The sequence below is a fragment of the Dioscorea cayenensis genome, chromosome 4 (genome assembly GCF_009730915.1).
Source record: "Dioscorea cayenensis subsp. rotundata cultivar TDr96_F1 chromosome 4, TDr96_F1_v2_PseudoChromosome.rev07_lg8_w22 25.fasta, whole genome shotgun sequence".
Classification (NCBI taxonomy): Eukaryota; Viridiplantae; Streptophyta; class Magnoliopsida; order Dioscoreales; family Dioscoreaceae; genus Dioscorea; species Dioscorea cayenensis.
The window spans coordinates 19270117-19288977 of record NC_052474.1 but is presented as its reverse complement, the minus strand read 5'-3'; the positions used below and the strand labels follow the sequence as shown (position 1 = coordinate 19288977).

The 18861-nt window shown below is 37.2% G+C and overlaps 4 protein-coding genes across 5 annotated transcripts; 2 read left to right on the top strand and 2 right to left on the bottom strand.

The window, feature by feature from the left end:
- Positions 1–940: 940 nt before the first annotated feature.
- LOC120259144 (serine/threonine-protein kinase SAPK7) lies at positions 941–5065 on the top strand. The gene is made up of 9 exons (XM_039266687.1): positions 941–1128; positions 1202–1276; positions 1399–1500; positions 1612–1665; positions 1773–1865; positions 1962–2054; positions 4304–4408; positions 4535–4633; positions 4718–5065. Exons 1-9 carry the CDS (start codon positions 1009–1011, stop codon positions 5063–5065), a joined length of 1089 nt encoding a protein of 362 aa, XP_039122621.1. The 5' UTR covers positions 941–1008.
- A 562-nt stretch (positions 5066–5627) lies between these two features.
- Positions 5628–11371, bottom strand: LOC120259038 (ion channel DMI1). 2 transcript variants are annotated; one of them, XM_039266572.1, is made up of 12 exons: positions 10650–11362; positions 10341–10409; positions 9620–10249; positions 9114–9296; positions 8955–9014; positions 8657–8860; positions 8266–8514; positions 7377–7478; positions 6998–7192; positions 6653–6745; positions 6235–6501; positions 5628–6053 (listed from the first exon to the last, which is right to left on the bottom strand). In XM_039266572.1, exons 1-12 carry the CDS (start codon positions 11202–11204, stop codon positions 5835–5837), a joined length of 2826 nt encoding a protein of 941 aa, XP_039122506.1. In that variant the 5' UTR covers positions 11205–11362; the 3' UTR covers positions 5628–5834. The 2 variants fall into 2 exon arrangements, with proteins under 2 accessions (XP_039122506.1, XP_039122507.1); XM_039266573.1 differs by lacking the exon at positions 5628–6053 and having other exon boundaries at positions 6367–6501; positions 6653–6729; positions 10650–11371.
- Positions 11372–13542: 2171 nt separating this feature from the next.
- Positions 13543–15498, top strand: LOC120258012 (subtilisin-like protease SBT3.17). Its single transcript, XM_039265348.1, has 3 exons — positions 13543–13840; positions 13980–14077; positions 15145–15498. Exons 1-3 carry the CDS (start codon positions 13563–13565, stop codon positions 15255–15257), a joined length of 489 nt encoding a protein of 162 aa, XP_039121282.1. The 5' UTR covers positions 13543–13562; the 3' UTR covers positions 15258–15498.
- Positions 15499–15662: 164 nt separating this feature from the next.
- LOC120257889 (uncharacterized TPR repeat-containing protein At1g05150-like) lies at positions 15663–18018 on the bottom strand. The gene has a single exon (XM_039265182.1). It carries the CDS (start codon positions 17976–17978, stop codon positions 15798–15800), a length of 2181 nt encoding a protein of 726 aa, XP_039121116.1. The 5' UTR covers positions 17979–18018; the 3' UTR covers positions 15663–15797.
- Positions 18019–18861: the final 843 nt, after the last annotated feature.

Here is an 18861-nt window from a genome sequence, read left to right as displayed (position 1 = left end):
TTTAATTGTTTTAAATTATAATTCTAGAAATAATATTTGTACTCATTTCTAATGTGATTAATCTATTTTTTTAGTTTAAAATTAAAAAATAATAAATAATTGAAAATTGTGCAAGGATTGTAAAGTCTTCCCACTATCAAATAATAATATATTGATATATTATAATTAAATAGATAAATTTCTTTTACTTAAATATATTATTCAACCATTATTATTGTATAATAAAAAATTTTATTAAATACTTCAATATTTCATGTAAATAAATTATAAAAACAAACATAATAAATATATAAATATGGGGATTGGTTATTTAAGTACATCCCTAGGTTTGTAATCCAGAGATATTTGACACGAGCTTCTTTACTGATATGTAAATCTTTTTTTATTACATAAAAAAATTTACAGATGAGAGAAATCGTAATTGCTAGCTATTAAATAATAATTTAATGTTAATTTACTACTTTAGTTATATATTTAAATTTTATTTTTAGATTTAAAATGTAATAATGTTCCAGTAAATATATATATATATATATATATATGACTACAACTAAAATAAATAAAGAAATATATATAGTTAATTACAAAATATTGATAAAAAAATATATTTTTTTTCTGAGGGTAAATATGTAACAAGAATATAGATAGTAGTACATTATATATATATATATATATATATATATGGAAAGAGAGAAAAGATCCGCTAAGCTCGCTAGATCCAAATTGATGATGATCCGAATAAAAAAATCCGAAACCGCGTCCGGTGCGGATCCGAATCCGAAACCGCCCGTCACGTGCTCCTCCCCATCACTTTAAGCAATCAGACCCCTCTTCTTATTTATATTTACAATTTGGTCCTTGTTTTCGTTTTTATATTTCTTTTTCTTTCCTTTTGGGAACAAACGAAGAGAAGAAGAAGAAGAACTCCGAGCGAGAGCGAGAGCGAGAGAGAGGCTTGGATTCGATTCACTAGCGAAGAAGAAGGAGGAGGAGGAGGAGGAGGAGGAGATGGAAAAGTACGAGCTCGTGAGAGACATCGGATCAGGGAACTTCGGGGTTGCGAGGTTGATGAGGCAAAAGGAAACCAAAGAGCTCGTTGCGATGAAGTATATCGAGAGAGGCCATAAGGTACAAGCTTTTGGGTTTTTGAGTTGTTTTTTTTATTGATTTTTGATTTTTTTCTGGTGTTTTTTGGTTGTAGATTGACGAGAATGTGGCGAGGGAGATCATCAATCACCGGTCGCTTCGGCATCCCAACATCATTCGGTTCAAAGAAGTACGGGTTGAATTAGGGTTTGGGATTTTGTGGGTTTTTATTTTCTTTTTTGGGGAATTTTTGGATTTGTATGATTTTTTATTATTTATTATTTATTATTATTATTTTGGGGGTTTTGATAGGTGGTACTGACGCCGACTCATCTGGCGATTGTGATGGAGTACGCCGCCGGTGGGGAGCTGTTTGAGAGGATCTGCAACGCTGGGAGATTCAGCGAGGATGAGGTTTTCCCCCCATTCTCTCTTTCCTTTTTTGGTTTTTTTAAAATTTTTAGTAATGATTTTAATTATTTCTCGCTGTTAATCCTTGATTTTTTTTTTTTGGTAATTTTTTAGGCTAGATATTTTTTCCAGCAGCTCATCTCCGGCGTCAGCTATTGCCATCACATGGTAGGGAAGATGATTGAGTAATTGGGAAAAATAGAAAAAAAAATTTTTTTTTCGGGAAATACTGGGAAAATCATTGATCTTTTTTTTTTTTTGGGTTTAATTTTCAGCAAATTTGCCACCGAGATTTGAAGTTGGAGAACACGCTGCTGGATGGGAGCGCGGCTCCTCGTCTTAAGATCTGTGATTTTGGTTACTCAAAGGTTTGAATTTGTTCATTGTTCTCATAATTTTTTTTAAGGGTGAAAAATGTGTAATTAAATTGAGTTAATGTATTTTTTTTTGGAAAACTCTGGCAGTCCTCGCTGCTGCATTCGAGGCCAAAATCCACTGTAGGGACACCGGCGTATATTGCTCCGGAGGTGCTCTCTCGGCGTGAATATGACGGCAAGGTATCTTCTTTGAGTGCCTTCTAAGCTTTTGCTTTAACTTCATTTGGCTAAAGTGGAAATTAGTGTCTTTTCGGGTACACTTGTTTTCTCCAAAAAGAATAAATGGGTTTGCTGTGCATTGTACTGACTGCTCAGTCTTGAAGGCTGAAGTCCAGTCTTGAAGGCTGAAGTCCAACTTGCCACTGCCTTGGCACGTGGCATGGATGCCATTGGGGTCTGCGAAGAAGGTATGGGTTTGGTGTGAAGAATTGGGAAAAGACCCTACAGTCTGGCGGTTATCTTTCTTCTCCTTTTTTTAATGAAAGGAAATAATTTCTTTGAGTTGGTAGGATGTCAGTAGAGTATCCTTGTGACTTGTGATGTTCTTATTGTCTCTCTCTTTAGCTTTTGGTTATTTAGAGAGGGGACCGACCTGAGAGCCTGGTAGGAAAAGAATGTTTAGATACTCACTGTATTTTTGGAAAGGAGGTTGATTGGCGGGTAAAGTCCACAGGTGAATTAATGAAGGGATGAAGGGACTACCATTGCTAAGGTTGTAGTAAGTTTTAGAAATCGTGCAGGCAATGTCTGTAGAGATGGAGCCTCAAAGGGTGTCGTGTGGCGTAGCGTTTTACTGCCTAAGTGTTATAAAGGGTAGCCAGTAATTGGATTGTTTTTGATTTTTAAATAAGCCTAGATAAAAGCCAAAAGTTGCATGCATAGTGTTTTTAGCTTAAATATCAGTCATATAGGACCATTTCCTTACGAATTTATTTCACTTGCTGTTGTTCACGGTAGGCCTGTTTGTCTGTAGGTCATCGTAGGCCATTTCCTTGAAAATTTATCTCACATGATGTACTGCAGTTATTTGGAAATAGAATGAGTTTCTCTTGACAAGTTAGGGGTGGTCCGAATAAATTTTGGCAGCATACTCGTTTGTTACAATTCTTTAATATCAGTCATATAGGGCCCAAACACCTGCTTTAATATCCAAGCTGGCGGTAAGGTTATGATCAAAAGTAGATGCAGTAAAGTTGATTGTGGTCGACCAACTAAATTTTGTGAATGAAACATCCGAGATAAATTGAATTGTTCAAGTAATCATGACTTCTTTTTTTATTTTTTTTTATTTTGTTGAATTGCATTCTAGAAGTAAAATGTAGTTTCAGCTCAAATGCAAGAGACTTATTACATATAAAAGTAGCATCAGTGATCTAGTAAGAGCAAACAAGCTCTTTGGTGTTTGGAATGAGTTTCCTAAAAGTGTCCTGGATTAAATGGCTGAGATGTTGTGAGCAAATAACAAAGTATTGGGTCATGTTGCAATAAATTCCTTTTGAGATGCTGATAAAGTGGTAGGTCTGAGGTCTTAAATGACATATGCTGTTTTGGAAAGTCTAGATCTGGGACTGCTACCATTTTGCTTCAGTCCATTGATGAATGAACCAACTTCATAGCGGGACCAGCCTATGTAGAGGGAATGATCTCTTATATCCTTTTGGGATACATCCACCCTTGCTGTATTCTCATAAATGCGCGTCTTCTTTGGTACTACATATTTTCATCAACACTATTATTAATCATCAAACTATTACTGGGCAGCAAAAATGTGAGATTACCCTGACTATGTATGGATCTCAACTTTTATCCTAATATTCATGTTAAGGATAAACACGTCATTGCTTCTTATTACTTGTAATGTTGCCCTATAACTTGTTTTTCCTGATTTTTGATTATTGAAAAGGCAATATTCCCATTTTTCCCCATAATTAAGCTTGTTAATTGCTTCAGGCCTGCACCACCTGTCATTCTAGTATAACTTCTACCTGTCAACATTGTAATACAAGTGGGAGTTGGGTAGGTTTAGATTTGGTGAGATCCATGGCATTAGCTTAGTGGCTTCTAGTTGTTAGGATGAACCTAATCCACTTTATCAATAGCTTTGCTTTGGCCAAGTTTGTTGATTAAATCTAATGTTTGGACCATTAGAAAGATCTTTCAGTTAAGCATAAACTGAAACGCCAAGCCGGTTTAGAAGCAGCGTGTGTACACATGCCACTGGACGCCAAAATATTTAATTAGAAATGATGAAGTTTATCAGCAGCATATGTCATACCCCACGTGCTTGCTGTCATCTTAAGATCTATCTTCTAGTAGTGTTTGTTTTATTAGGCAATATTTTCTTGTTTATTTTTCCTTTCATCTTAATATTTGCGGTTTTTCTTAGCTCTTTTTTCTTTCTAAACAAAATGGGTTCGGTGACGGTGTAGCTGGCGGATGTATGGTCTTGTGGAGTAACTCTTTACGTGATGCTGGTGGGAGCCTATCCCTTTGAAGATCAGGAAGATCCTAAGAATTTCCGGAAGACTATTTCAGTAACACTTCCAATCCTTCATTTTCCTGATGTTCATTCTTCTGTCATCTGCAGTTATACTATTTCCAATTAGTAAAAAAATTTAGTTTAAACATGAAAGGTATTCATATCTTCGCTTGTTTTACAGAGAATAATGTCTGTTCAGTACAAAATACCAGATTATGTCCATATCTCCCAGGATTGCAAGCAGCTCCTATCCCGAATCTTTGTTGCCAATCCAATGAGGGTATTTCTTTCAGCAATTCAATAGCCTTTGCAAACTACTTGCTAACGTAATGCAGACATGACTTATATCTTTGTTTTTTTCCAGAGAATATCAATTAGGGAGATCAAGAGCCATCCTTGGTTCTTGAAGAACTTGCCAAGAGAACTAACAGAAGCAGCTCAGGCAGTTTACTACAAGAGGGACAACACTGCACCGACATATTCTCTCCAGACCATCGAGGAGATCATGAAGATTGTCGGGGACGCAAGGACTCCTCCACTGGCCTCCAGGTCTATCTCTGGTTTTGGATGGGCCGAGGAGGATGAAGATGATGAGGGTGACGGTGAGGGGAAGGAGAATGAAGATGACAAAGAGGAAGAAGAGGAAGAAGAAGATGAGTATGACAAGACTGTGAAGCAAGTCCATGCTAGTGGAGAATTCCACATCAGTTGAAAAATCAAAGAGTTTACAAGTACAAATCTCGGATGTTCTTTCTAGTGCTAATCTGTGGATCTCTAGTGGATTCTTTCTATTTTGTTTCTCGTCTGTGTTTATCATCATCATCATCATCATCATCATCGACGTGATTGATAATGTAAAATATCACTAGTTGCACATTCATCTACAATTTTCTCATTGGCGGTGTCTAGTAGTGTTGCTGAATGTGTTATGTGTCAGTAATGCATGTATGCATTTTTATATGTTTCAGCTACTGAGATTTAGTTCAAATCTCTTATTACAACTCTTATTTATGTACATTGCCAGTATGTTAAATGTTAAGCCATACCTGCTCTTTGTACTGTGTATATCAGCTACTGTCCTTTGTTGTTTTGGGAATCACTTTCAAATACTTATTTTGATGCTGAACCTTGAAAAAACACTCACACTTAGTTTTTTAATCTTTACGAACATGTCACAGTAACTATGGACTTTCACTTAGTTTTATTATTACAAAACAAGTGTAATTAACTTGGTTTCTGAGACGTTAACACATGATCATCCATTGCAAGAAACCTAAAGAGAACAAGAATGTGGCTTATCTGCATTCATTAAAAAAAAAGAATGCCTCAAGCCACACATCATGCAGTTTATGATGTACAAATAGGATTAGAGATACATCAGTATCAGTATCATTAGGATTTTCATTTACAGATAGATGCCTTCCTTTCTGATCAGCAGACTAACATTAGAGGTATAAAACAACAGTGAGACTTAGACGATTTCATTCACCCAAAGATATCACGACGAACACATCATCAAGTGACCACTTCCGCAGCTCTGCCTTCGGTGTGGGGTTGATTATTGCACGCTCTGCATTGGCCAAGCGGTATCCGATCACTATCTCCTGTCTTTCACGACCTCGGACCATTATGTCGTAAAAACTTAGTTCTTCTTGGTCATACAAGTAATATTCTGCAGGTCTGATACACAGTTCATTCCCCTGTAACACATGGTTTTTAACTTTCAGCTCAAGAGAATAATGTTTTTTTTACCATTAGAGATCAATCAACTTGAATGTTGTGTGTTTCCGATGTTTTGATCGTCCAAAGCATAATTATCGATGAAGAAGATATGTTCTACATAAACTGGTTAAGTATTAAGTGATTTCTGTACTCACGTACCTCTTCAGCAAAGAGCTCCTCGAGAACCCGGTTGATTTGCTTATCCTCAGCAACCATAGCTAGAGCCATGCTAACCAGTTCATTTGACAGAACATAATCACTGATTCTGGAAACAGATACTAAGTTTCTGGTTCTCGAATCCAAGATCTCGCTGATGATTATTGATTTGTCCGAAGCTTGTTGCATCTCTCGGATCCAAGAGCTGTGGCAGAATCCAGTGTACCTCATAGTATTTGTTTTTGCTTCCATTGATGGAAGACGCTTGGACTGTCGGCATATGAAAGATATATAGCAAATTTCAGAAAGACGAACATTTTATTTATATTAGAAGCACAAATGAAGACAGAAAAAATTAACAAAGGGACTACATTCTTGAAGAAATATGTGATCAAAAGATGGAATTAGTACTAAAAAATACCTGAATATCGCGAATCAGGAGAAGTGTAGCCAGTGATCGTGAATCAGAATGAATGATGGAGTCCTCGACCGACTCATCTGCAAGAATTAAAATCTGTAGGTTGATAGTCAGCATAGGATATATTTCAAAACAAGAACATTGTCAATTTATGCTTTAAAATGACCGAATTTTCCAACAGTGATGATGATTGAGATTGAGACAGACAAATTTATGTAGTGCTATGAAGTTTGAAAAAAAATCTAAGTCAAACTTTGGTCCCTTCTAATTCCCTCTTCCTCAACATATAATCTACTAATTAGAAAGAAGTTCGGGTAAAATAAGAATGAAATTTGAATGCATACTCACTGAATCAAATGTTTCGAGAGGCAAATTTTCTAAATGCCGTCGAATGACAGCATTTCCTTCCTTGTGAACAAGACGGATGTTGGTCAGCCCAGAAAGATCAAGCCCACCATCTATCAACTTCGTCTCCCTTTCTTTCTCTGGAACCTCATTAAACATCCATAATTCTGAACCAGGAGCTAGAAAAGCCTCTAGCACCTACAACATAAAATTCATGATATTAGGCAAAGATGCAAAAAATAAAAACAGTAAGTAAAAGCTATGTGAAGGTGATGACATTAAGGAAGATTAGAGATATCATAAAGTGTGAGTACAGAATTCGGCCTAACCTAGTTAAAGAAAAACAAAAGAAGAAGAAGAAAATGGTATAGCATTAAATTACCATAATCATATCGTCTATGTCACGCCGCCAACCGCAGAATAATATTTTTTCTGGATATTTAGAAGGAGGACTGGAACCAATAGGAAGAAAACCATGTCGTACCTGAGGTGACAAAAATTAAAATTCACAAATGAATAAGATATAAAAATTTAGAGATAATAAAGGAATATCATACTTACAAAGCTCACAAACAAGAAGTCATAACTATTTAGAGATAATAACGGAACATCATAATTACAAAGTTCACAAGCAAGGAGTCATAACAATTTAGAGATAATAAAGGAACATCATAATTACAAAGTTCACAAACAAGGAGTCATAACAATTTTAGAGATAATAAAGGAACATCATAATTACAAAGTTCAGAAGCAAGGAGCCATAACAATTTAGAGATAACAAAGGAACATCATAATGAAAAAGTCGGGAAACAAGATATCATGATTTAGAAATTAACCATCTTTAAACAACTTCATGTGTGCAATCTAAGTAGGATCAAGGAAACCGGTCATCAAACTTTATCCTTCAATCACTGATTAATCAGCTATTAACAATTAGAGACGAATAGGAAAATGTCTATTTATCATTTTGTCCTGGCAATTGAGAAAAGGTTTAAATGATGGTCATCAAAATTGACTAGTGTTATGAGAATAGTTGCATGTACTTTTTGTATTCGTTCACGGTTTTCCTAAATAACATCTCTAGAAACCAAAGAATGTTTTTATTTTTAAATGAACAGCGTCGCAGGAACTGAGAATAAAACAGAATATGACTTGCTCATTACTTCATAGATGTGAGTGATTTGTTATTCTTAGAGAGCGTCACACCACCAAATTCAAAGACATTGCTTATAGAAAGTGGGTCTTGAATCGATAAGGCTAGGAAAGATCACCTCTGGTATGGGTCCTGGATAATATGTATCATCATCCTCAGCAATCACAAGGATTTCATCACCTTCTTTTAAAACATAACTATCATCAGGATTTATTATGATCTTTCCACCATTGGCAGCAACCTTAACTCCACAAGGTACTGCATCAGGGAATGAAATCAACACATCCTCAAAACGCATGCCATCCAACTCAGGCCACCTCTTGATATAAAACTCAGCATTCTCAAACCCTAAAATATCTTCCCATATCTGCAAAAGAAGAATGATTTTTTCGGACTGAATTCCTGAGAATAAAATACAGCAAATGAACACAACTTAAATAAATATAAAATATCTAATGATCAAGAAACCAGATTAAATTGCTGCATAAGAAGATAGTAACTGAACTAACTTGTGCAAGACCAGGTTGGAGAGCACATTGGATCATCAAACGCCCAATCACATCATGAGCAACAACTGTTTCAATTAGTTCACCTCCCACAAGTTTTACTAAGGGCTCATTATCAAGATCACTCATTTCTACAACAACATGACCTCTCAATCCCTCTCTTACACCAGTAAGGCTCAGCACAACCCGCAAAGCACGAGCATCACTCTAGTTGAGGAGAGTATGACATATAAGGAAGAAGGTTAGGGTGAGGAATGCAAAAGGCTGTAGTTCCAAAAGAAATAGAAGCAACACTACTGACTTGATCTGCATTTTCATCAGCTGCCAACACAATGATGGCACGAGCTTTGGAAACCGAAACCTGTCACATTACAATGTTAAGCCAAATAATTAGAAGCGTTGTTTGAGAAGTTCCGGCAGAACATTGTTTAGCATTTCACATGATCTTTGCCAAATTTACCTTTTTCAAGTCAGCAAGTATCAGAGGACTTCCACTCCTGCAAATAACAGATGTTCCCATGAAGTCAAATTCAAGCTTTGCTATGTCCATTTCCATTTCTTCCTTGTCCCTTTCTGCTAGCACAACAATCACACCACCACCAATACTCTTATTTGCAATTGCTAACTGCTTGAGAAGGGAGCCCTGTCAAGGACAATTCAAACAATTAGCCAAGGATAAACCAATCATAATTTCACAGACAAGTAAACATGATGCAATTATAAAGTTTGGTTACAATTCTCCAGTTTAGTGTTTAAAGTATTTGTAGAACAAAATTAGTTGATTTCTAAAACAATAAGCACTTTAACACAAGCATCCACCGTACACAGAAAAGAAATGTAGACAGCAAATGAAGGCCCCAAACTATGATTGTAGCAACAAATATATGCACGCCAACTAAATTTATTGAGAAAAGAACTTTCTCTAATGCAAACGAAAAAAATGAGATAGTAGATCAAGGAGCTTACCAGCTTGTCACTCCATCCTAGGATTAGTATATGATTTCTCTCAATCACCTCGCTTTTTCCCTTACGCCAAGAATCCACCTTCTCCGAAATGGCATCTGACACAAGGCCCAGCATCATGGCGAATATAAGCATGCCCCCTGAACTGATTGACACTGAAACAATCCTTGGCCCAACACCTTCTCTATCAGCATGGTTCCCGGAGTCCGCCACAAAGGTCCAAGACAACCAGAGGGCTTCAGAGAGACTGCCATCACCAACCCCATATAATGCTAGTCCTCCAAAGCAAATGAGAAGTATAGTCGCAAAAAGAAGTGCAAGTAGCTTTGCATATGGATATACAGAGAAGAACACATCCACCCTGTAAGCAATTCTCTTCTTCAAAGGAACCTCCTCGTCATTATTCTTTGAGTCCTTAGCAGGGGACTTTATCCTTGGAATGTAATCAAGGTACTTGAATAGAAAGAATGGTGTTGCTAGTGAGAGCACCACAGTGTACAGAGCCACAATCCTACCGTCAACACTACCAAAATACGAAACCAAATCTCTATCCTCATACTGCAAAACTCTAGTGCTATCACAGTCATCAACACAGCTCCCATTACAAATTCTACGCAAGTTAAGAATCTCTTCCTGCCAAGAGATCCAACATTAAGGCCCCCCCAGAAAAGACTCTTCCAAAGAGTATTTAAATTCAGAAATTCATGGAGACGATGCCAAATACCTCTAGTTCTAAAATTCTATTTCTCTGAGAGATGGCAACGAAGCCGCACCAAATTAGCGTCACGACGAGCTGCAATAAATACATAGTCCGAAATGCATTTACATCCAAAATGACCAAAATGGAAACTTTAAGTGGAAAATGTTAAAATTTGCTAAAAATGGTAACTTTTCCCGGAAATGGAGCGCAAAATTAGGGTTTGTAACGAACCACGCAATAAATGACATAGAGATGCAAACAAATCTGGGAAGTAGCCAACGAAGAGGAAATTAGTGGGAAAATGAGAAAAAAGTTGGGATCTTTAACACATACAGTGAAAAAAACCAGCGAAACGGAAAGCCCGCGAGATTTACAAGCCGGAGAACGAGGCGCCGGAGAAGAAACCAAGGCCGGCTTCCGTTCATCAAGACTAATACCTCCTTTCGTTTCCTTCTTCTCTCCCTCCTCAAAGGATCTCAGAGGCTTGCCTCTTAGAGCTCGATCCGGTGGTTTCTGGAAAGCCGAACCTCGCCGCGTCGGGATCGGCAATGGATCCGGCTGCTTCTTCTTATGCTGCGGCGGAGGGCGAGGGCGGGAAGGATAGGGGCCAAGAAAGGATGGATAGCACCAATCACGATCTAGAACTCCCCCGCCAGCAGCAGTGGACGGAGCATCGGAGGGATCATCTACAGCGACAGTGAGGTTAAGCGGTGAAGTGGAAGAGCGCCGGACAGCGGCCAAGGGTGAGGACCTCTGCAAGTTAGCTCCAACGGTTGCAACGGCGCCGTCCGCTGCCGTGATAGTCTTGGACTTCTTGAGCTGCGGCGCGTGCTTTCCCGGCGCTAGGGTTAGGGTTTGGGGTCTCGTCGGCGCCTGCGTCGCCGCCATCGCTCGTCGGCATCGTAGCGTCCGCTGTGGATTTCTTTTTTTCCTTTTTTTATTTTTAAAAAAAATTATTTAGAGGTTACTGTCATTATGCAAATTTTTTTTTATTTATATTCATTGAAGAGATTGAGATCGAGATGGCGATGTGCTTTAATTTATATTTTATTTATTTGCTTTTATTTTTTTCTTAATAATTAAGAGTTTGTTAGCAGGCAAATGCGGAAGACGACGACGCCATTTGGGTGGTACAATCATCCACTCAGGTTTTATTTATTTATTTATTTATTTATTTTTAAATATATATATATATATATAAAGTATGAGGGTTAATTTTTTTGATAAATCACTCAAATTTGTTGAAATATCGGGTTTCTTTCCGATTTGAATTTTTGGTTTTGTTTGAAATCTTCATTAAAAGTCATTTGACATCGTTTCACCGACGCAGTCCCAAAATTCGATGGATTAACGTTGTCCAGTTGCCAGGTGACGACAAAGCGTCAATGCCACTCGAGTATCGATTGTGTGATGTTAATCTCAGTAAGTGACTTTGTAAATGGAAAATGACTTTGTAAACAAACCAAAAATTCGATGAAAGAACCGATATTTCGATAAAGTTGAGTGATTTATCAAAAAAATTAACCGAGTATGAGTTTATAAATGCAAATATTTACCTTTACAGGACTAGATGTGAAAATTTTTTATCACCCGAGCATTCATCGCCAGTCAGTATTCACCATTTATTTGAAAAGTCAATGTGGATGCTGGGCAGCCAGAGATGGAAATAGGTTGGGTATAAATAAAATATGTTAAAATTTTTATGTATAACCTCTATCCTATATTTATACTTTTATTCGTACTTTTTTAGGGTAAGAAAAATTTATATTTTTACTTTTATATATTTTTACTTTTATTCATATCCTCATATCCTTTAGAGTAAAAAAATCTATATTTTTATATTTACCCATTGTTCAAATTATTGAATTAAATTTAAATACTAATAATAATAAAAAAAATTATAATCTATTACAATATCATATTTAAACATATGTCCATAAATTCAAATTTACATAATTAATAATAAAAAATTATATATATATATATATATATATGAGGGTATGGGTACATGTAAGAATTTTACAAAATCTGTATTCTCTTCAACGGGTTTGGGTAGAGTAGAGGCATACTCTTATTTGATTCATACCTGCTCAAAAAATAATGGATAAAACCCTTAGCGTAGTACTCGTACTCCGTTAAGAGGGTATTACCCTCTTTGACCGAATACGGGTATATCCATCAGGTAAGATACAGATTATCATCTCTAGGTGTAGTGATGGTAACAGTTGTGAATATATTATTGCTATTCAAATTCTATATCATTGGATGAGGATGTGTAGACTAAATTATTAATTTTTTATTTCATACACATTCTTGATGTATAATAAAAAAAAATTGTATCTTTCACATTTGAACGAAGCCTATCACTTAGACTAATTCCATTAACTTTTTTTTTCATATAATTATTAATTAGACCAATTCCATTAGCTTTTTTACATATAATTATGTTGTAGGAGAACTTAATTAAAGATTTATATTGATTTGTTTAAAATTGTATCTATCATTATAAGTATGAGTGAAATTTAATTACATGGTTACCAATGGCATGGTCCAAGTGATACATGTTTGGATTGCTAAGCAAGCAATTCTATATAAAAAAAAAATTTTCTCATAAAGGTTTACCCTTAACAAAACTTTGGGTACCTCGATGGTTTTTAAGAAACCAAAAATAAATAAATAAATAAATAAATACATAGTTGAGGGATATATTGATGTTGATAGGAGGGAATAATTGAAAAATATATATATAAATAATTATTGAATAAATAATTCTTGGATCCTCAACAATGTTGATGCTTATATAATTTTCCAATTATTAATTTTTTTAAAATATAAAATTATTAAATGCTTCTCGTTTTTCCCATTTAACAATTTTATCAACCCTCTTTCGTTCAAAATTAAATTCAACATTAATCCTCAAAAAATTATTCGTAATTATAATTAGTTGATCTTGTATATTAAAACATTTCAAAACAATTAAGAACAAATTGTTAAATAAAATCCAATAGAGAAAATTTAGCCCTTTTTTTATAATTTTTTTTTAAATTGCCTCATAAATTAGTTGTCTGTTCAAATAATTTAAAATTAAATAATTTCTAAAATAATAATTAAATTATGAAATAAATCCAAAAGTCAGTTTACAACTTTACACTCACCGGGCGGTGATCACACCGTTAGGATCCCATACTTCGCGGCGAAGAACTCAAAACTCTATAAATAAACGAATTGAAAACCGAGCGTTGAGAGATGAAGAAGAGCTCTTCGCCGTTTTCTCTACTTTTGATCATCGTCTTGTGCTTTTCGCCGGCGTTGTTGCTTGGATCCATGGCGGAGGAGCCGCAGAAGCAAGTCAATGTGGTGGAGGAGCCGCAGAAGCAAGCCGATGTGGCGGGGGAGTCGCAGAAGCAAGCTGGTGCGGTGGAGGAAGGCGCTGCGGCCGTGCACATCGTGTATGTTGAGCAGCCGCCGGAGGGGGAGGTTCCTGAGGACTACCATGTCCGCACGCTTGCCTCCGTTTTAGGAAGGTTTGATCTTTGTGTTTTGATTGATTGATTGATTGATTGGTTGGTTGGTTGGGTTTTAGGGATTGAAGTTTTGGGTTTGGGGGTTTGAGAGATATGGGATTCTGATGGTTTTGGTTGTTTGATTTGGGGGATTGGGTAGTGAGGATGCGGCGAAGGAGGCGCTGGTGTATAGCTACTCGCACGCGGCGAGTGGGTTCTCGGCGAAGCTTACTCCGAAGCAGGTGGAGGAGATGTCAAGTGAGTTGGTTGCTTCTTCTTCTTATTTTTCTTTGATTGTTTTTGAGGTTTTTCTTCTTTGATTTTAGGGGTTTTTTTTCCCAAAAAAATAAAAAATATAAGACTGATGCAAGTATGATTTCAATGAGTTCTTGTTTTTATCAGATAAGTTTCTTGATCTCAAGAGAGGGAGATTTTAATTTATGAATTGATTTGTTTTATAATCTTTGTCAAGAAATTTTTTTTTTTTGGATTAATTGGTAGATATTATATTCTTTTTTGTTGAAAGTTTAGGTTTTTTTTAATGCATATATGTTTCATTGGTACTGTTGGATGAGTTCGTTGGTATAAAGAGATTAATTGATAATTTTTTTTGCAACCTTGGGTCTTTGAATTTTCATGTCTTCACTTATTTTTTTGTGAAAACATTGTGTTTGTCTGTGATGAAGCTTTAATTAGATAGTTTCTAGGTTTGATTCTGAACTATAATTCTGGTTTTCTAGATCTTGTTACAAAGTTTCTAGTTGAATAATTTATGTTTATACATCACTTTGATCCATGGTTGATTACTCTGTGTGATTATTTAAATTTATCATCTGTTCTTCTTCATCTGATAGTACTTCTTGGAGACCAAGATCAAGTTTTGTTTTTTCATGGCTGGTTTTTACTGAGACCAAAATCAATTGCTTCTATTCTGGCTCCTTTTACAATACACATGATTCTCTTCTTTGGAGTTATATATTGATGGATTAATTTGTTTTGTCCTTTTGGAAATGGTTCCTACTTCTTGTCCTCTAAGAATGTTGTTTGACATTTGTATTTGACTTAAGCTATTTGGTAATAATTGTTTTAAGAAATTCTCCTAGACATTGTTTATCTACAAAACCAATCACCTGCAGAAGCTTGTTCCAAAATTTGTCTGCACTTTTGAGTTCCTTTGCAACTACAGCATGCACTCCAAAATGTCTATTTTATAATATATACTTGCTGAGTGGAGGAGGCCCTTTTGGTTGAAAACATTGATCATATATATATATGGAGATCATGTTTGCATATTCATCATTTAATGGATAAATTGGATTTTGCAGATAAACCAGGTGTTCTTCAGGTTGTCCCCAGCAGAACCCTCCATCTGCATTCTCCCACCGCCAGCCACAGCAGCGTTGGTCTCGGCACCATCCGCCACTTTGGTGCTGTGTGAACTCTTCGGAGGGAGATGTCCCCGGATATGAATTTAGTCATGTGTTACTTAAAATAAAATGCATGCCTATGTTTGCAATGCATTCAGTTGTTTTCCCTTTCTCTGAAAAGTTGTTATCTGGTGCTATTTGTTTTCTATGACAAAGACACTTGTTTATTTGTTTATGGTCATGTGAATTATAGTGTGGAACTATATATGATGTGAAGATTTCTAAGCTAATGTGAACTTTTGATGTTGAAGAGACTGGTTTCCATTTTCATTTTGATCATGATGTTTAATCATTAGAGATGAGACAAAAGCTCTGATTTGTAGATATTACTTAATATGATAAACAGGAAGCTTCAACCACACAAGACAAGCATGAAAAACATTTGAAAAGAGCATTAGATGAGATAAACAAATAAATGAATCATTGAAACAATCCAAAACTCATATATGAGATCTTTCCAACAAAAAAACTCACTGTAAAGTTATTTATCTACAAGAAAAGAAGAGAATATACAAGAGATAACTCACCAGAGGATTCACTCAATCTTGCATTCATTTGAACTTATATTCTTCTTTCTGATAAGCTTTGGGAACCTTGCACTCACTGTAACAACTGGAACACAACCGAAACTTTGAAGATGTAGTCTCCCTGAACATCAATCCAGTGATTCTATACTTACAAACACTGCAGCATTGTTTGCTCTTATTGTATACTATCTCAGCATCCTCAAGCTTCATCAAAGCATTCAAGATTCCAAAACCATAATCAATGTCATCAAACATATCAACAAATTCATGGAATGAAATCATCATCTTCTCATGTTCTTCTTCATAACCTTCCATCATATCAGTGAGCATTTGTGAAGGGTAGTAGATTGCCCTCATGTACCTCAGATAAACAGCAGCATCCACCTTTGCAATCTCTCCCTGATATTCGTATTTTGTCGAACGCCACCGAAGAGCATCAAATGCTGCCCGTTTTCGCTTCTCCGCTGAGCCTGCACAAATAGGCGCAACAATTGCAATGAACATGCCAAGGTCTACCTTCCCTGAGCCTGTAACATCCAAAGCCACCAAAACCTTCTCATCGACAGCCTTCACGGCGCTCTGAAAGCACTCTGGCTGAAGAAAACAAAGATGTTTCCGAAGAATAATCTCCAATTCAGACTTCCTCAATTTCCTCTCATGCAAACTCTGTTTTCCAATCTCATCTTTCCAAACCATCACACTGCATCTCCCCAACTTTGCCATCTTCTGCACATTTCGAATCCTCAGAGCATCCGATAAATGTTCAGGGGACATCGTCTTACCATTCCCCGGCAGGAATTTCGCAGCATCAACAACGATAAACTCGGCACCACCATTTTTAAAATGCGAGATAGCATCATACAACTCCAATCTCTTTGTCAGCTTGAAAGCCTCATTCAATGCTTTCTTCGCTTCCTCAGCCTCTCCGGCGCCTAACAATGCTGCAGCCCGGTTGAGATGAGCGCGCCAGTGATCAGGACGGAGACTGATCACCCTCCCATACATTTCAACAGCTCTTTGATACCTCCCTGCATCAATGAACAAACCTCCAAGATTATACAGAGCATCCAAATGATCAGGATTCAAATCAATAGCACGCTGCAGCGCAGCAAAGGCACGGTCATTGTCGCCCATTGCATGCAAAACAGAGCCAAGATCACAATGTGCATCGGCAAAGTTGAGGCTGAGGGACACTGCAGCCTCCAGTGCCTTCTCGGCGGAGCGATAGTCACCGACACCGAACAAAGCACTGCCGAGGTGTTTCAGAGCTCGGTAATGGGTTGGGCAAAGGATGGCAGCTTCACGGTAATGCTCTGCTGCATTGATTAGTAATCCATCGCTCTCCATAGCTATGCCCAAATTGACATGGATTTGGGGAAGCAGTGATGACCATTGGAGAGCATCAGCCTCGGAAGCTTCTAATGCGATGGAATAGGACTGACGAGCCTCGGAGGTGCGGCCGAGAGACCACAAGGCGTTGCCTTTGTGGAAGTGTGGCCGGGCGTCGGAGGGACGGAGGTCCGATGAGCGAGTGAAGCTGTGAATGGACTCAGAGAAGAGCTTGTGGTCGTAGAGAGTCCGGCCAATGGCCATGTGGCCATTGAAAGCTTCATCGGTAGTCGGAGAGAGATCCACATGAGCTCGGATCTCGTTCAAAGCTTTCAAGAATGTCTTGCAATCGCTGGACTTTGAGGTGTAAATGGCGCTAAGGTCCGCCGACCAGGCGCTCTCTGAACTCCATTCATTGGGATTTCTAGGGTTTCTCGATCGATTTGAAGCAATGAGGCGGGTTCTGATTAGGGACTCGAGGTCGTGGATGGTTTTCCTGGTAGATTCATGGATGATGCCTTGATTGGTGGAGGAGATCCAGGAGGGGCTCGCGGTTGAGCTAGAGTTAGGGAAATCGCTGAGATTGAGGGCGGCGAGGTCACGGTCTAGATCGCCGGCGCCGTCGTCGTAAGTGCGGAGAAGGCCGGGAAGGGAGAGGCCGGCATGAGGATCAGAGACGAAGTCGGAGTAAGAGCGGAAGACCTCGTCGACGATGGAGGAGATCTGGTCCGGAGTGAAGGGCACCGAGGGGTTCACTGCCACCACAAGCTCCGCCATTTCCGAGCGATCAAGACCTCCATCGTTGTTAGAATCGAAGCGGTCGAAGATCCTTCGGACCTTCTCGATCCTCGTCGACGACGAAGACGAAGACGCCATGAACTCCGGCGATGAAGCTCCTGAGCTCGCTCGATGAGGAACGTCGAGAGAAAAATAGTTATAAATAATAATATGTTAGTATTATTTTGAAATATTTATATATTTTATAATAAACATGATAAAAAATATAGGGAAAATATTAGTAATAAATTAGCAGCTTGTCAACCATTGGATAGCCCAACGGTATGACATCAAAGTGTAAGAGGGAGGTCATGGGTTCAAATCTCTCCCAACAATCTCGTTTTCTGATCGTCATCATCTGTTCATCCCGAATTTTTTTATACTTATATTGTATATTCGAGGTTTAATCATTTGTTTAGATCTGTTTATATTCATTAAAAAAAAATGTTTATCATCTATTATTAAAAAAAAAAATTAGCAAGGGGAAAAATACATTTATTACTAAAATAACTTGATTTTTAAAACTATTTCTTAACTAGATGGATTGCTTGTTAAAGTAGATGCCCACTTTTGATATGATTTTTTTTTTCTCAATAATAATAATAATCTCCAATTTCGAATGCGTTATTTATTTAAAGGCTGGAATTTAAGTGGTAAAGGACAACAGGATTATACTATATGAATCAAAATTAATTGACATAATAATGAGCGTGTGCCGGAGACGTGACAGGAAAGCCTAATTATCAGAGAATTTAACAAAGCATGATCTCTGTGAATTGCGTAATATTCCATCAGAAATAAGCCATAAAATAAATGCATCTTCTCCAACTAATGCTTTGCTTGGACGAGGGTTTTAGAAGATTTCATAAAATGTAATAAAGGTAAGTAAAGAAAAGATAATTTAATTCATACTTTATTTGGGGGCAGAAGCAGAGTAAAAAAAAAAAAAGAAGTAAAACCATATTATACAAATATCTTTGAG

What these genes read in the sequence shown, in the direction of transcription:
- LOC120259144 (XM_039266687.1), top strand. Translation starts at nt 1,009, where the DNA reads ATGGAAAAGTACGAGCTCGTGAGAGACATCGGATCAGGGAACTTCGGG. An exon ending in GTGATTTTGGTTACTCAAAG is followed by an intron (nt 1,866 to 1,961) that starts GTTTGAATTTGT and finishes AAACTCTGGCAG; the next exon opens with TCCTCGCTGCTGCATTCGAG. An exon ending in TTGTTGCCAATCCAATGAGG is followed by an intron (nt 4,634 to 4,717) that starts GTATTTCTTTCA and finishes GTTTTTTTCCAG; the next exon opens with AGAATATCAATTAGGGAGAT.
- LOC120259038 (XM_039266572.1), bottom strand. Translation starts at nt 11,204, where the DNA reads ATGGCGGCGACGCAGGCGCCGACGAGACCCCAAACCCTAACCCTAGCG. An exon ending in CTCTCGAAACATTTGATTCA is followed by an intron (nt 6,746 to 6,997) that starts GTGAGTATGCAT and finishes ATCAACCTACAG; the next exon opens with ATTTTAATTCTTGCAGATGA. An exon ending in TCCTGATTCGCGATATTCAG is followed by an intron (nt 6,502 to 6,652) that starts GTATTTTTTAGT and finishes ATATGCCGACAG; the next exon opens with TCCAAGCGTCTTCCATCAAT.
- LOC120258012 (XM_039265348.1), top strand. Translation starts at nt 13,563, where the DNA reads ATGAAGAAGAGCTCTTCGCCGTTTTCTCTACTTTTGATCATCGTCTTG. An exon ending in CTTGCCTCCGTTTTAGGAAG is followed by an intron (nt 13,841 to 13,979) that starts GTTTGATCTTTG and finishes GGGATTGGGTAG; the next exon opens with TGAGGATGCGGCGAAGGAGG. An exon ending in GCAGGTGGAGGAGATGTCAA is followed by an intron (nt 14,078 to 15,144) that starts GTGAGTTGGTTG and finishes TGGATTTTGCAG; the next exon opens with ATAAACCAGGTGTTCTTCAG.
- LOC120257889 (XM_039265182.1), bottom strand. Translation starts at nt 17,978, where the DNA reads ATGGCGTCTTCGTCTTCGTCGTCGACGAGGATCGAGAAGGTCCGAAGG.